This window comes from Ranitomeya variabilis, chromosome 4 (assembly GCF_051348905.1).
Source record: "Ranitomeya variabilis isolate aRanVar5 chromosome 4, aRanVar5.hap1, whole genome shotgun sequence".
Classification (NCBI taxonomy): Eukaryota; Metazoa; Chordata; class Amphibia; order Anura; family Dendrobatidae; genus Ranitomeya; species Ranitomeya variabilis.
The window spans coordinates 172,617,689-172,630,684 of record NC_135235.1 but is presented as its reverse complement, the minus strand read 5'-3'; the positions used below and the strand labels follow the sequence as shown (position 1 = coordinate 172,630,684).

The following is a 12,996-nucleotide window of genomic DNA, read 5'->3' as shown; positions in this document are numbered from 1 at the left end:
TACACAAGAAAATAACATGGCAGACAAAATGACTAGTGATAAAAATTCCCCATTAAATGTCACCTGCTTAACCCAGCAGGAAGTACGGCGGCATCTTAAAATCACTAAAATTGACAAATCTCCGGGATACACCCCCGAGTACTGCAGGAACTAAGTACAGTCATTGATAGACCATTATTTTTAATCTTTAAAGAGTCCATAATAACAGGGTCTGTACCACAGGACTGGCGTATAGCAAATGTGGTGCCAATATTCAAAAAGGGGACAAAAACTGAACTTGGTAATTATAGGCCAGTAAGCTTAACCTCTACTGTTGGTAAAATCCTGGAGGGCATTCTAAGGGATGCTATACTGGAGTATCTGAAGAGGAATAACCTCATGACCCAGTATCACCACGGGTTTACTAGGGACCGTTCATGTCAGACTAATTTGATCAGCTTCTATGAAGAGGTAAGTCCCGGACTGGACCAAGGGAACCCAGTGGACGTAGTGTATATGGACTTTCCAAAAGCTTTTCATACGGTGCCACACAAAAGGTTGATACATAAAATGAGAATAATGGGGATAGGGGAAAATATTTGTAAGTGGGTTAAGAGCTGGCTCAGGGATAGGAAACAAAGGGTGGTTATTAATGGAGCACTCTCGGACTGGGTCGCGGTTAGCAGTGGGGTACCACAGGGGTCAGTATTGGGCCCTCTCCTTTTTAACATATTTATTAATGACCTTGTAGGGGGCATTCAGAGTAGAATTTCAATATTTGCAGATGACACTAAACTCTGCAGGGTAATCAATACAGGGGAGGACAATTTTATATTACAGGATTATTTATGTAAACTAGAAGCTTATGAGCTTTAATGGGGATAAATGTAAGGTCATGCACTTGGGTAGAAGTAATAAGATGAATAACTATGTGCTTAATTCTAAAACTATGGGCAAAACCGTCAATGAAAAAGACCTCGGTGTATGGGTGGATGACAAACTCATATTCAGTGGCCAGTGTCAGGCAGCTGCTACAAAGGCAAATAAAATAATGGGATGTATTAAAAGGGGCATAGATGCACATGAGGAGAACATAATTTTACCTCTATACAAGTCACTAGTTCGACCACACTTTGAATACTGTGCACAGTTATGGTCTCCGGTGTATAAGAAAGACACAGCTGAACTAGAGTGGGTGCAGAGAAGAGCGACCAAGGTTATTAGAGGACTGGGGGGTCTGCAATACCAAGATAGGTTATTACACTTGGGGCTATTTAGTTTGGAAAAACGAAGACTAAGGGGTGATCTTATTTTAATGTATAAATATATGAGGGGACAGTACAAAGACCTTTCTGATGATCTTTTTAATCATAGACCTGAGACAGGGACAAGGGGGCATCCTCTATGTCTGGAGGAAAGAAGGTTTAAGCATAATAACAGATGCGGGTTCTTTACTGTAAGAGCAGTGAGACTATGGAACTCTCTACCGTATGATGTTGTAATGAGTGATTCATTACTTAAATTTAAGAGGGGACTGGATAGCTTTCTTTAAAATTATAATGTTGCAGGGTATATATACTAGATTCCTTGATAGGGTGTTGATCCAGGGAACTCGTCTGATTGCCGTATGTGGAGTCGGGAAGGAATTTTTTCCCCCAATGTGGAGCTTACTCTTTGCCACATGGTTTTTTTTTGCCTTCCTCTGGATCAACATGTTAGGGCATGTTAGGTTAGGCTATGGGTTGAACTAGATGAACTTAAAGTCTCCCTTCAACCTTATTAACTATGTAACTATGTAACTATGCAATGATTGTTATGCACGTGGTTTGTCCAGAGAGAGCCTGGAGGGACATAACTAAGTGAAAACCTAGTTCTTCAATACAGCCCCTAGTGGTGTGGTTAGACTTGAATCCAGGTAGACGCCAGATGCTACTGCAGGATGGACCCACAAAGTCGTGGCAGCTAAACCCCAAGGGGACAGGAAACCAGCCAGGAATTCGTTAGCAGTAGGGTACAGCTGGTAGAAAAGTGCTAGATCAGGCACAAGAAGGACTGGTACAAGAACATGGGACAGCCACAGGAAGGGATCACAGATGCACGCTCACATGTGCTGGTTCAGGCAGGGCAGGTGAGGTTAGTGGCACAGGTGCGGACCAGATGGATCAGGATCAAGACTAGACATAAGCAGTGCGGATTCAGGCATAGGAACAGCAGGGTGCACTGGAATAGGTGCAGAATGCACAGTTATAGGGACCTTACAACAAAGAAGCAGGAAATACACTGATTACTTAAAGTTGCTAAAGCAAAGCACCTCCCAATAGGGGAGTGTGCCATATATATCAAACTAATGGCTAGGGATATATTAGCAGCACATACGGCCCTTTAAGAGGCAGGGATCGTGCTCCCTAAGCACACTGCCAGAAGACCTGTGTGCCGTGCTCAGGTCCTGGGAGTAGACAAAAGCCAAGAGAGCACAGATGGGTAAGTGAACACGCCGGTGTCCCTGTGCAGTGGACAAAGCGGACATGTGCAGAGGCACTGGTGCTGTTTTAAATGTACCTCCCCCTTACGTCCCCTCTTCTTCAAACCCACTAGGAATCTTTGAAGAAGTGGAGCATGCATATTTTCTTCGGCTTCTTCAACCTTTCTTCAGGTTCCAATCGACTAAGAAAAATGTCTTTCCTCTCACCTTCTTCAAGGCTAGGATATTCTTTACTTCCAACATATATTTGGAGCTGATGGAAGCAGGCATAACACCAGGATCCTTTAAGAAGGGAATCAAGGTGACTGGCTTCAGGAGGGACACATGGAAGGAATTGGGTATCCATAAGGAGGCTGGCATCTTCAATTTATAGGAAACAGCATTAATTTGCTTGATGACTTCAAAGGGATTGATGAAGTGAGGGCCTAACTTATAGGATGGGATCTTAAGACAGATGTGTTTAGAAGATAACCACACCTTGTCTTTTGGACAATAACAAGGTGGATCCAAGAGTCTCTTGTTTACATGCTTCTTCATATGCTCAGTGGCTTCTCCAGAGTGGCTTTAGTGTCCTCCCATATCTTCGAGAAATCCTTAGTACACCAGACGCGTCCGACACCAGAAGGAGAATTCCTGGCTGTTGCCCAAAAATAATAAAGAATGGAGAACTAGCAGAAGACTCACTTAGTTGTTATAGGTGAACTCTGCCCATGGGCAGACCTTGAACTAATCATTATTGCATTTGTGAAGTGCTGCAGGAAGTTGGCCAGAATCTGGTTGATTCTCTCTACCTGTCCATGGATTGAGGGTGGTATGCAGATGAGATATCCAGGACAACATTCAGAAGCTTACACAAAGCTCACCAGAATCTGGATGTGAACGGAACTGCACCGTCAGACACGATGAGTCAAGGGAATCCATGAAGACAGAAGATATGCTGGATAAATTTCTCCGCAAGTTCCGGAACAGATAGAAGATTCGGTAATGGGGTGAAATTGACCATCTTCGAGAAGTGATGCACCACTATCCAGATGACGGAACTGTCAAAGGACACCAAGGTCTTACCTGGAATAATTTGGGACAAGTTTACCAGAGCCACAGAAACAATTTTGGTTGGCTTGATGATGGGTTGATGTTCCTCCTCATGGTCATTGGGCAGCAAGGAGCCGGAAAGTGCATCAGCTTTGATGTTCTTGTCAGCTGGCCGAAAATGCAGAAAAAAACAAAACAGGAAAAAAATAATGACCACTTAGCTAGACATGAGTTCAGCCTTTTCACGGACTGCAGATAGGCCAGGTTCTTGTGTTTGGCATAAATGATGACTGGATGGACTGCTAACACTCGGGCTGGTACTGCCACTCCTCTAGAGCCATCTTGATTGCTAGCATCTCTCAGCACATTGTCTGCAAATTTGATTAGTTTACCTTCAGTTCCCTTTTCTAGATCATTTCTGAAAAAACTGGAGTGAAGTCATAGCCTTGTGGTACCCCAATTGAAACACTCTTCCATTTTCATGTATAACCATTTATTACCATTCTTTGAGTACGATCGCTAAGCCAGTTATGAATCCACCTAACCGTAGCCTTTTCAATTCCAGTCTGTCTACCGCATTTCCATGATCTACCCAGTCAGTGATTCCATCATAAAGGAAATTAGATTAGTCTGGCATGACTTTTCTGCTACAAACTCATGCTGGCTTATGTTAATTAATGTATCTTTTTTCAAGTACTTACATACATGCTGTTTAATAATTTGGTAAAAGATCTTTCCTGGTATTAAAGTAAGGTTTACTGGCCTGTAATTTCTTGGCTCCATCTTCTTTCCTTTTTTGAAGATAGGGACAACATTGACCATTCTCCAATTTTCTGGGACTTCTGTTCTCCAGGATTTTTCAAAGATTCTGGCTAGTGGTTCTGCAATTTCCTCTTCTCTTTCAGTGCCCTAGGATGTAATTCATCTGGACCAGGAGATTTAAATTAATTTAAATTAGCTAATTGTTCCCTCAGTATCTCTCTATTCATAGATAGTGTGAATTATTTTATTCCTTCGATAGCACCATGAAGATTAGTTGATGTTACAATTGCATTCTTAGAGAACAAAGATGCAAAATAGGAATATAAAAGTTCTGCCTTCTCAACATCATTTTTGACCACTTCACCCTTTTCATCCTGTAAAAATCTTATAGCATTTTTGACTTTTGTTTTTGCTTTTGACTTACTTGCAGGCCTCCCTTCATTACTGGCTTTAGCTCTTCGAACGCTTGCCCTGTATTCCCTGCAAATAGCATTATGTTCTTCTTTAGATAAGTCACACTCTTTGCTGTTAATATACATTTCTTTTTTTCCTTTTTAGCAAGTGTTTGTATTCTGCTTTCATCCATCCTGGTCTCTTTAAATGCTTCCAATTCTTCCTTCTTTTAGGGATTGTTGCTGAATGTTCAGTGACAATTTCATTGAGCAAATCTCTCATCCCTTTTAGACATTTGTGTCCTTTAGAACATCCAGCCTTTCCAACCCTCTTTCTGACGTCCTGGTCTTCCACCACTTGAAAAACAAAATTTGAGGATAGCATGATCGCTGCTTCCTAAATTACCAGCCATCTTTACTTCCTCAACAATTTCCTTCCTATTGGTAAGAATTGGGTACAAGATTGTCGATCCTATTGTTCTCTCTTCTACCTTTTTAAAGATAAAATTGTCCATGAGAGAAGATAAGAATTTTTTTTACCCATTACTTTTGCCTGAGAGAGATACCCAGCACATATCTGGATAATTAATATCTCTTATGATCACTATGTCATACTTTTTGGAAAATAATTTATCCATATCTTCAGTCTGTCCATGTGACCTACAAACACCTATTATAGTGTCCTTTCTGTTATTCTCTCCTTGTATTTTTACCTAAACAGTTTCTGCAGAGCTACCATTCTCTGGTGCTTGGATCTCTGTGGACATGTACGTTTTCCAAACATATTATGCAACACCTCCTCCCTCTTGTTAATCTTGTTTCTAATAAATAAATTGTAGCCTTCAAGGTTTATATTCCAATCATGTGTATCATCCCACCAATTTCTCTTGCTCCTCTCTTTTCAATTACTAACAGCTGATTAGGATGTATATTTAAAACTTAGCCTTTATTAAGCTCATTAAAAACTCCGAGCAAAAAAGTGCTGGTGCAAAATATAGTGCAAATAAAATTATTTGTACACACCACCTGTACTAATATATAAGGGCATCACCAAATTATATATATATTCTTATGTATGGGTTTTTTTTATCTGCCCTTATATTTCACAGATTTTCAAATACAGTACCCAGTCCCTGTCTCTCTAGTGGGTGACCTGTTTTTTATATTACTGGACTTATATCAATTGAATGAGGTATTCATCATCTTTTGCCTCCAATCATCATGTGGCCATGATCTCTCTTATAATTTTTCAAAGAATGGCAGTCCAGAAAACAACAGCATCTGCCTAGATATACCCAGGGAGGCACCTATTACCATTCTTCCCTGGTGATAATATAACCATCAAGTATGGGCGTATAGTCAGTATAACTTTGATATTTTAAAATAAGTTTGTAAAATAGGGTGTGGACTTTTATTTCAAATAAAGGACTTATTCTGGGTGTTTATTATTTACAACTAGCTGAAGAGCCTGGCGTTGCCCGGGCATAGTAACTGTGGTTAGTTATAACAAATTATAATGATTATACCCCATCCCATAGTCCCGTGCCCATATAGCAATCATACATATCCTCCATCCCATAGTCCCGTGCCCATATACCCATCACGCATCCTCCATCCCATAGTCCCATGCCCATATACCCATCATACATATCGTCCATCCCATAGTCCTGTGCCCATATACCCATCACTCATCCAGCATCCCATAGTTTCGCGCCCATATACCCATTATGGCATCATCTTCACCATAACAACCATTCTGAAATCATCGTCACCATGGCAACCATTATGACATAACCATCACCATTACAACCTTTTATGACATCATCGTCACCATGGCAATGATTCTGACATCACCATTGCAACCTATTATGACATCATTGTCGCCATGGCAACCATTATGACATTATCTTCCATGGCAACCTTTATGATATTATCGTCGCCATGGCAACCATTATGACATTATCTTCGCCATGGCAACCTTTATATCATCGTCACCATGGCAACCATTTTGACATCATTAACGATACACAGAGATATACACACATACACTCGTTTTTATATATATAGATATGACTAAGGGGTTAATAATGGAGAAATGTCTTATAGACTTTAGGGTGTAGCTGAGACCCTGGAGAACATGATCAGGGCCAGATTTTCTGGTCCCCAATCATGTGATTGCTGTTATTCATTGAATAACGATGATCACAAAAGAAAGTGTGCACGCTGCTACAACGATTTCTCTCTCTTCTAACATGATATACATGTCAGAAAAGAGAAGAAATGAGAGAGAAATGATGCCCCCCGAGAAACCCCGGTACCTCCGCCATCCCTGGATCCTCCTGATCCATCCTCCAGCGTCATCTTACTGGAGAAAAATGGTGGGCGCACCAAGATCTGCCGGCCAGTACCAGGCAACAATAGGAAATTTTCCTATTGGTTCCATTGGCTCAAAATAAAAAAAATAGTAAAAATCCCCCTTTGTCACCTCCTTACTTAGATAAAAATTATAAAATATATATTTTTTTTCATTTTTTGCAGTTGGGGATGGAGTTAGAGCTGGGTTATTGTTAGGGTTGGGGTTGGGGTTTTGTTAGGATTAGGGTTGGGATTTAGTGTTGGGTTTGAGGTTAGGGTTGGGGCTGAGATTAGAATTAGTTTTTTTTCCAAATTAAAAAAAACGATGATATAATGGATAGCGTTGAGCGCAAGTGCTTGCTTCTTGAGTTTGCATCGGGTCCTCGGGTAGGAACGGAGAATCGCGGATCCCCGCATGTTCTTTTGGGTGTCTATCAGCTGCAAAACATGTGGGGCAGGGACTCGAGCATGTCATTCGAGCACCCGCAATATTCAGTGCATATCCGAGCACCCAATACAAACTGTAGTAGCGAGCACAGGGGCTCAACACTAATGACGACATATTCAATATGACAACCTAATGTTATCAAATTCTGTGTCATACTTGTGGGTTCAAAATGCTCACTATACCCCTGGATAAATCCTTAACGGATGTAGTTTACAAAATAGGGTCACTTGGAGCGGTTTCCACTGTTTAGGTACATCAGGGGCTCTCCAAACGCAACATCGTGTCTGCTATTAATTCCAGGAAACTTTACATTCAAAAAGTCAAATGACGCTGCTTCCCTTCCACGCTCTGCCGTGCACCCATACAGTAGCTTTCCTCAACAAATAAGATATCAGCGCGCTCAGGAGATATAGCCCAACAAATTTGGGGTCTATTTTCTCCTGTTGCCCTTGTGAAAATAAAACAGTTTGTGTCTTATTATTTTTTTCTTTCCATATTGCTTCAGTTCCTGTGAAGCACCTTAAAGATTAATAAACTTCTTGAATGTGGTTTGGAATATCTTGAGGGGTGAAGTTTTTATAGTAGTGTCAAAGTCACATCAAATGTGATGTGGTCCCTAAAAAAATTTTGTAAATTTTGTTGGATAAATGAAAAATTGCTAGTCAATTTTAACTCTTCTAAGTTCCTAACAAAAAAAAAAAGATATAGACATGTGAGAAATGGTATTAATTAACTATTTTGTGTGACATAACTTTCTGTTTTAAGGGCATAAAAATTAAACATTTTCAAACTTTTTGCTAAATTTCCATTTTTTTTTCACAAATAAACACAAGTCATATCGAAGAAATGTTACCACTATCATGAAGTACAATTTATCACGAAAAAAACTATCTCAGAATCAGTGGGATATGTTGAAGTGTTCCAGAGTTATAACCTCATAAACCTCGTAAAGAGACACTGGTCAGAATTGTAAAATTTGGCTTAGTCATTAAGGGGTTAATGTACTGTGATGCAATTGTTATGCCGTATTTACAATAATAGAGTTGGTTTCAGAGTTTTTAACCTTAAGGTACCTTCACACTGAACAACTTAACAACAATAACGATAGCGATCTATGACGTTGCAGCGTCCTGGATAGCGATATCGTTGTGTTTGAAACGCAGCAGCACTGTGTCAGCGCTGGCCGGCCGTAAAGCAGAGCACAGCGGTGACGTCACCGCTCTGCTTTACGGCCGGCGCTTACACATTTCAGGGAAGCGGACGCCGGGGGACGCGACAGACACCGGAATGTAAGTATGTAGTGTTTGGATTTTTTTACATTTACACTGGTAACCAGGGTAAACATCGGGTTACTAAGCGCGGCCCTGCGCTTAGTAACCCGATGTTTACCCTGGTTACCCGGGGACTTCGGCATCGTTGGTCGCTGGAGAGCTGTCTGTGTGACAGCTCTCCAGCGACCACACAACGACGAAACAGCAATGCTGCAGCGATCGGCATCGTTGTCTATATCGCTGCAGCATCGCTTAATGTGACGGTACCTTAATTCTTTGTGTTGGAGTGAAAGTGCTTTCTTTGCCAACCATCCATCCTATATGACAGCCATCCTGAGAGCTAAATAACACACAATAATAGATAATAATTACATTAATTATATGACCATGGGGAACAAATATAAATTACAACTCCTTAAAAATACTATTAATATGAATGAATTGTAAAGCATATTTGAATTTATTATTGCTTTCTGTTTAAGTGGAACCAGATCTCCACTTTGCACTGACGAGGGGCAGTACCCCGAAACACAGTGTCTGCAAATTGAGATCTGGTTTGGCTATTATCCTAAGTCATGTGATAAGGCTCGTTAAAGGGTCGACATTGACTGTTAGGATTGCTACTTCCAATAGGTGGCACTAGAGTTCTAGTCCTCTTCCTCTCTGAAGAGACAATTTGCATATTTCCCAGAGGAGCATTGCGGCTTTAAGTCTCCTCATCTCGACATGCTTAACATGTCACTCTCCGCAAGGAGAAACGATACTTCTTGGATCCCGGTCAGACGCCTCTCTCTCAGCCAAACTAGATCTCCACTTTGCACTGACGAGGGGCAGTACCCCGGAACACAGTGTCTGCAAATCGACATCTGGTTTGGCTATTATCCTAAGTCATGTGATAAGGCTCGTTAAAGGGTTGACATTGACTGTTAGGATTGCTACTTCCAATAGGTGGCACTAGAGTTCTAGTCCTCTTCCTCTCTGAAGAGTCAATTTGCTGTTTAAGTGGAGAAAGAGACATTGAATTTTACTGTTTGTACTTTTTAGAGCTGGGAGGACCTTCGTTTGGCACAAACACATTGAAACTGACCAAGAAGCTCATAGACCAGGTTATATCAGTACGGTGAGTACCTCTGTTTTTACCTTAAGATTCTATAGAGACTTACTGCTCTTATATACGTTGTTATTTAATTGCACGATTAGAATTTCATCAACATTCTGTCAAACAGTAAGAATCAAAGCTGCTTTTTTGTGACAGTATAAACTTATTTTTCTTTGATTTATATTTAGTAAGATTAATAATGACAATTCTTATGGGGTTTTCTAACTTTTCGGAAATCCCAGTTTGTCATGCTTATGGCCAAATAATGATAACTTGACACAAGGTTACTTTCCAAAGAGCACACCACTCCGGCATTGACAATCATTAGAAACATGATATTTGACTATGGGAGTCAATCACTTACCCCAGAGGTATAGGCAACCTGTGTTTGATTGCCATGGTCATTAGTGAAGTACGACACATCACTGTTGCAGTCAGGTAAACAAAGATTGGTGTGGACCATGGAGCCTTTCCTTCAGCAGTGGGGCAGGATTTGAAAGGTGAATATGTGACAGTTTGATATTTTTAGTTTTACACCGTCAGAACATCTCTTTATGGATATGTTCACAAAGTTTTTTATCATGGATTTTGAAGTGTGAATCTTTATCAAAATCTGTTTCAATTTCATTTCATGGAGCAGATCCACATGAAAATTCCAATGAAAAAACGTTTTGTGAATATATTCTGAATATCCTAAATTAACTTTACCCGTGATTTAACCAAGGCATCGAATGAAAGCTCACCAATATCGTGGTTGCTTCTATAAGTAAAAAAATAGCTTATTTCTGCTATACTTAGTCAAAAATAACCCTAGAAATATGTCTGACAATTGACTATGAGGGCCATTAATCGTGAAAAATATTCTCTGTGCTGATAAAATTGTTAGGTCCGGCAGCTACAACTTTTTCAGTCTATTTCTTTTGAAATATGGTGCTGCTTCTAGAAGTGGTAATGGCCAAAGCAGCCAAGCATTCATTGAGAATTGATCATCGTTGGTTCAATTAGTTTTAGATGTTACTTTCAAAATGTTTTCAAAATACTATGTGTTACATACAAGGCTTCACTAACTTTTATAGGTTCTGGCTTATATTTATTTCTGTGTCACTCACAATTTCTTCAGAATAAGCCACTATTGTAGAACCAATGACTATGAACAGTTTAATTTGCAAGTCTTTTTTTCATACATCAATGTGTTAGCACTAGAGATGATTGGATTGATCTGATGTGGATCGACTTCAAGTCAAATATCCTCAAATTAAAGAATATGATGCTATATCTATATATGTAATTTCATAATTATTAAATTATAACTTTCCTAGCACTTACTTAAGGACCCTTATAACAAAATTGTTCAGCGTCTTATGGAAATGGGAGCATATAGAAAACAATTCTCGCATAACTGAATAAAATAAAGACTTTTTATTTCATACTTAAAATATCAAATATTAAAAATGTGGGCCAATAATGTATGGTGGTGAGCCAGAATATTTATAGTGGCACCACAGGTTGGCAGTCGACCATAGAAATAGTAGAAAAAATAAATCTAATCTATATCATGATGATAATCCAAAACCAAGCATGATGTAACCTGAACCATTTGTATAATCTAATGCTTGCACTGTGATTGGATGCTAGGTGTTTTTAAAGGACTAATGGACGCCATGATGCAACCCACCCAGACAAAGGCACGATGCCGAAACGTATGTAGGGGTTGTGGCACCATCTCTTGGCTCAGTTAACATCATTTGATCTAGTTTTGCAGTATATCAAATGTGCATTTATCTCTTATTTCAGCATCGTCTCTTTGCATTTGACCTTTATGGTATATGCACTGTGCACTTTAGCATTTGGATCAGGGCTGTCAGTAAAGTGCTAACTATGCCTGGTTTTGATTATCATCTTGATATAGATTAGATTTTTGCTGCTATCACTATGGTTGCCTGCCAACCTGTGATGCCATTGTAAATATTCTGGCTCACCACCATACATTATTGGCCCACATTTTTAATGTTTGCTATTTTAAGTATGAAATAAACAGTCTTTATTTAACTATATGATCTGAAAGCAAGAGACTGCCAGAACATACAAGGATAACCGCTTACAAAAGATATTAGAATACAAATATTACAATATTTTATTATAATAACTACTAACATTGTCAAAAATCAATTACAAAAAAATTACATATAAATATTAAGATGCCTCTTGTGTCAATGGAGACATGCCAGAAAAAAACATTTATTCACAAAAAGTGAATACGAAACGTGCGTTGGGGTGGAGGGAGGCAGTGCCAGAGCACGCAATAGCACTTCAGACACTTCGACGATCACATCAATACCGCCAATCGCAGGGCACAACGGTAGTGTTACTGCGCTGTGCCATGCTGGTACCTGCCTGGATCGGTGCTGTAATAGCACCAATCCGAGGCAGATCCCTAGGAAAGGCCTAGCAAGGCCTGCAGCTGCTGATTGGCGTGATCGTCGATCACGCCAATCACAGGGCACAGCAGCGGTGTGACCGCACTGTGCCCTGCCGGTGACCTGCTGGTGACCTGCCAGTCACCTGCTCATGACCTGCTGATGACCTGCCAAGGATCGGAGCTGTGAGCTGTGTGTCACCAGGGCCACCTCTGATTGGCAGGATCGATGTGATCATTGATCCCACCAATGACAGATCACAGCAGCGGTATGACCGCTCTGTGACCTGTCCGTCACCTAGCTATGACCTGTCTGACTGATGTGCAGGAATCCTCACGCTAGCTGAGGATTCCTGCAGAGCGGTCACACTGCCAAATCTCCTCCTGTGCTTGGACTTGTGGTGCGACAGTTGCATGTGACACGACAATTCCTGCTGAAGAAAGAAGACAGAAGAAAGAGGACAGAAGAAAGAAGAGACTACAACCTTTAGTGTTGATCCCCGATCTCGGCCCGTTCTCTCTTCATCCACCCCAATCCCCCCATCCCCTCTTCCCCCATTCCTTTCCCCCTTTTTCCCCCTCTGTCTCCCCTCTGTGAGCACATTTACCAGCCGACGAGCGTTGATTGGTGACGCAGTTCACCAATCAACACTTGTGCTCGCTTTTCTTTTTCACCCCCCTTTGCGCCGCCGAGCGTTGATTGGTGACGCAGTTCACTGATCAACACTCGTGCTCACTTTTCTTTTTCACAGCCCCCGTG

The 12,996-nt window shown here is 40.7% G+C and overlaps 1 protein-coding gene across 3 annotated transcripts in view; it reads left to right on the top strand.

Annotated features, from left to right (window-relative positions):
- LOC143770113 (L-threonine ammonia-lyase-like) overlaps positions 1 to 12,996 on the top strand; it is a 441,011-nt gene that overhangs the window by 339,175 nt on the left and 88,840 nt on the right. For all 3 annotated transcript variants that reach the window (XM_077259383.1, XM_077259382.1, XM_077259381.1), the window contains one exon: positions 9,766 to 9,841. In XM_077259383.1, the coding sequence (XP_077115498.1) occupies positions 9,766 to 9,841 (76 nt within the window). The remainder of the gene's footprint in view (positions 1 to 9,765; positions 9,842 to 12,996) is intronic.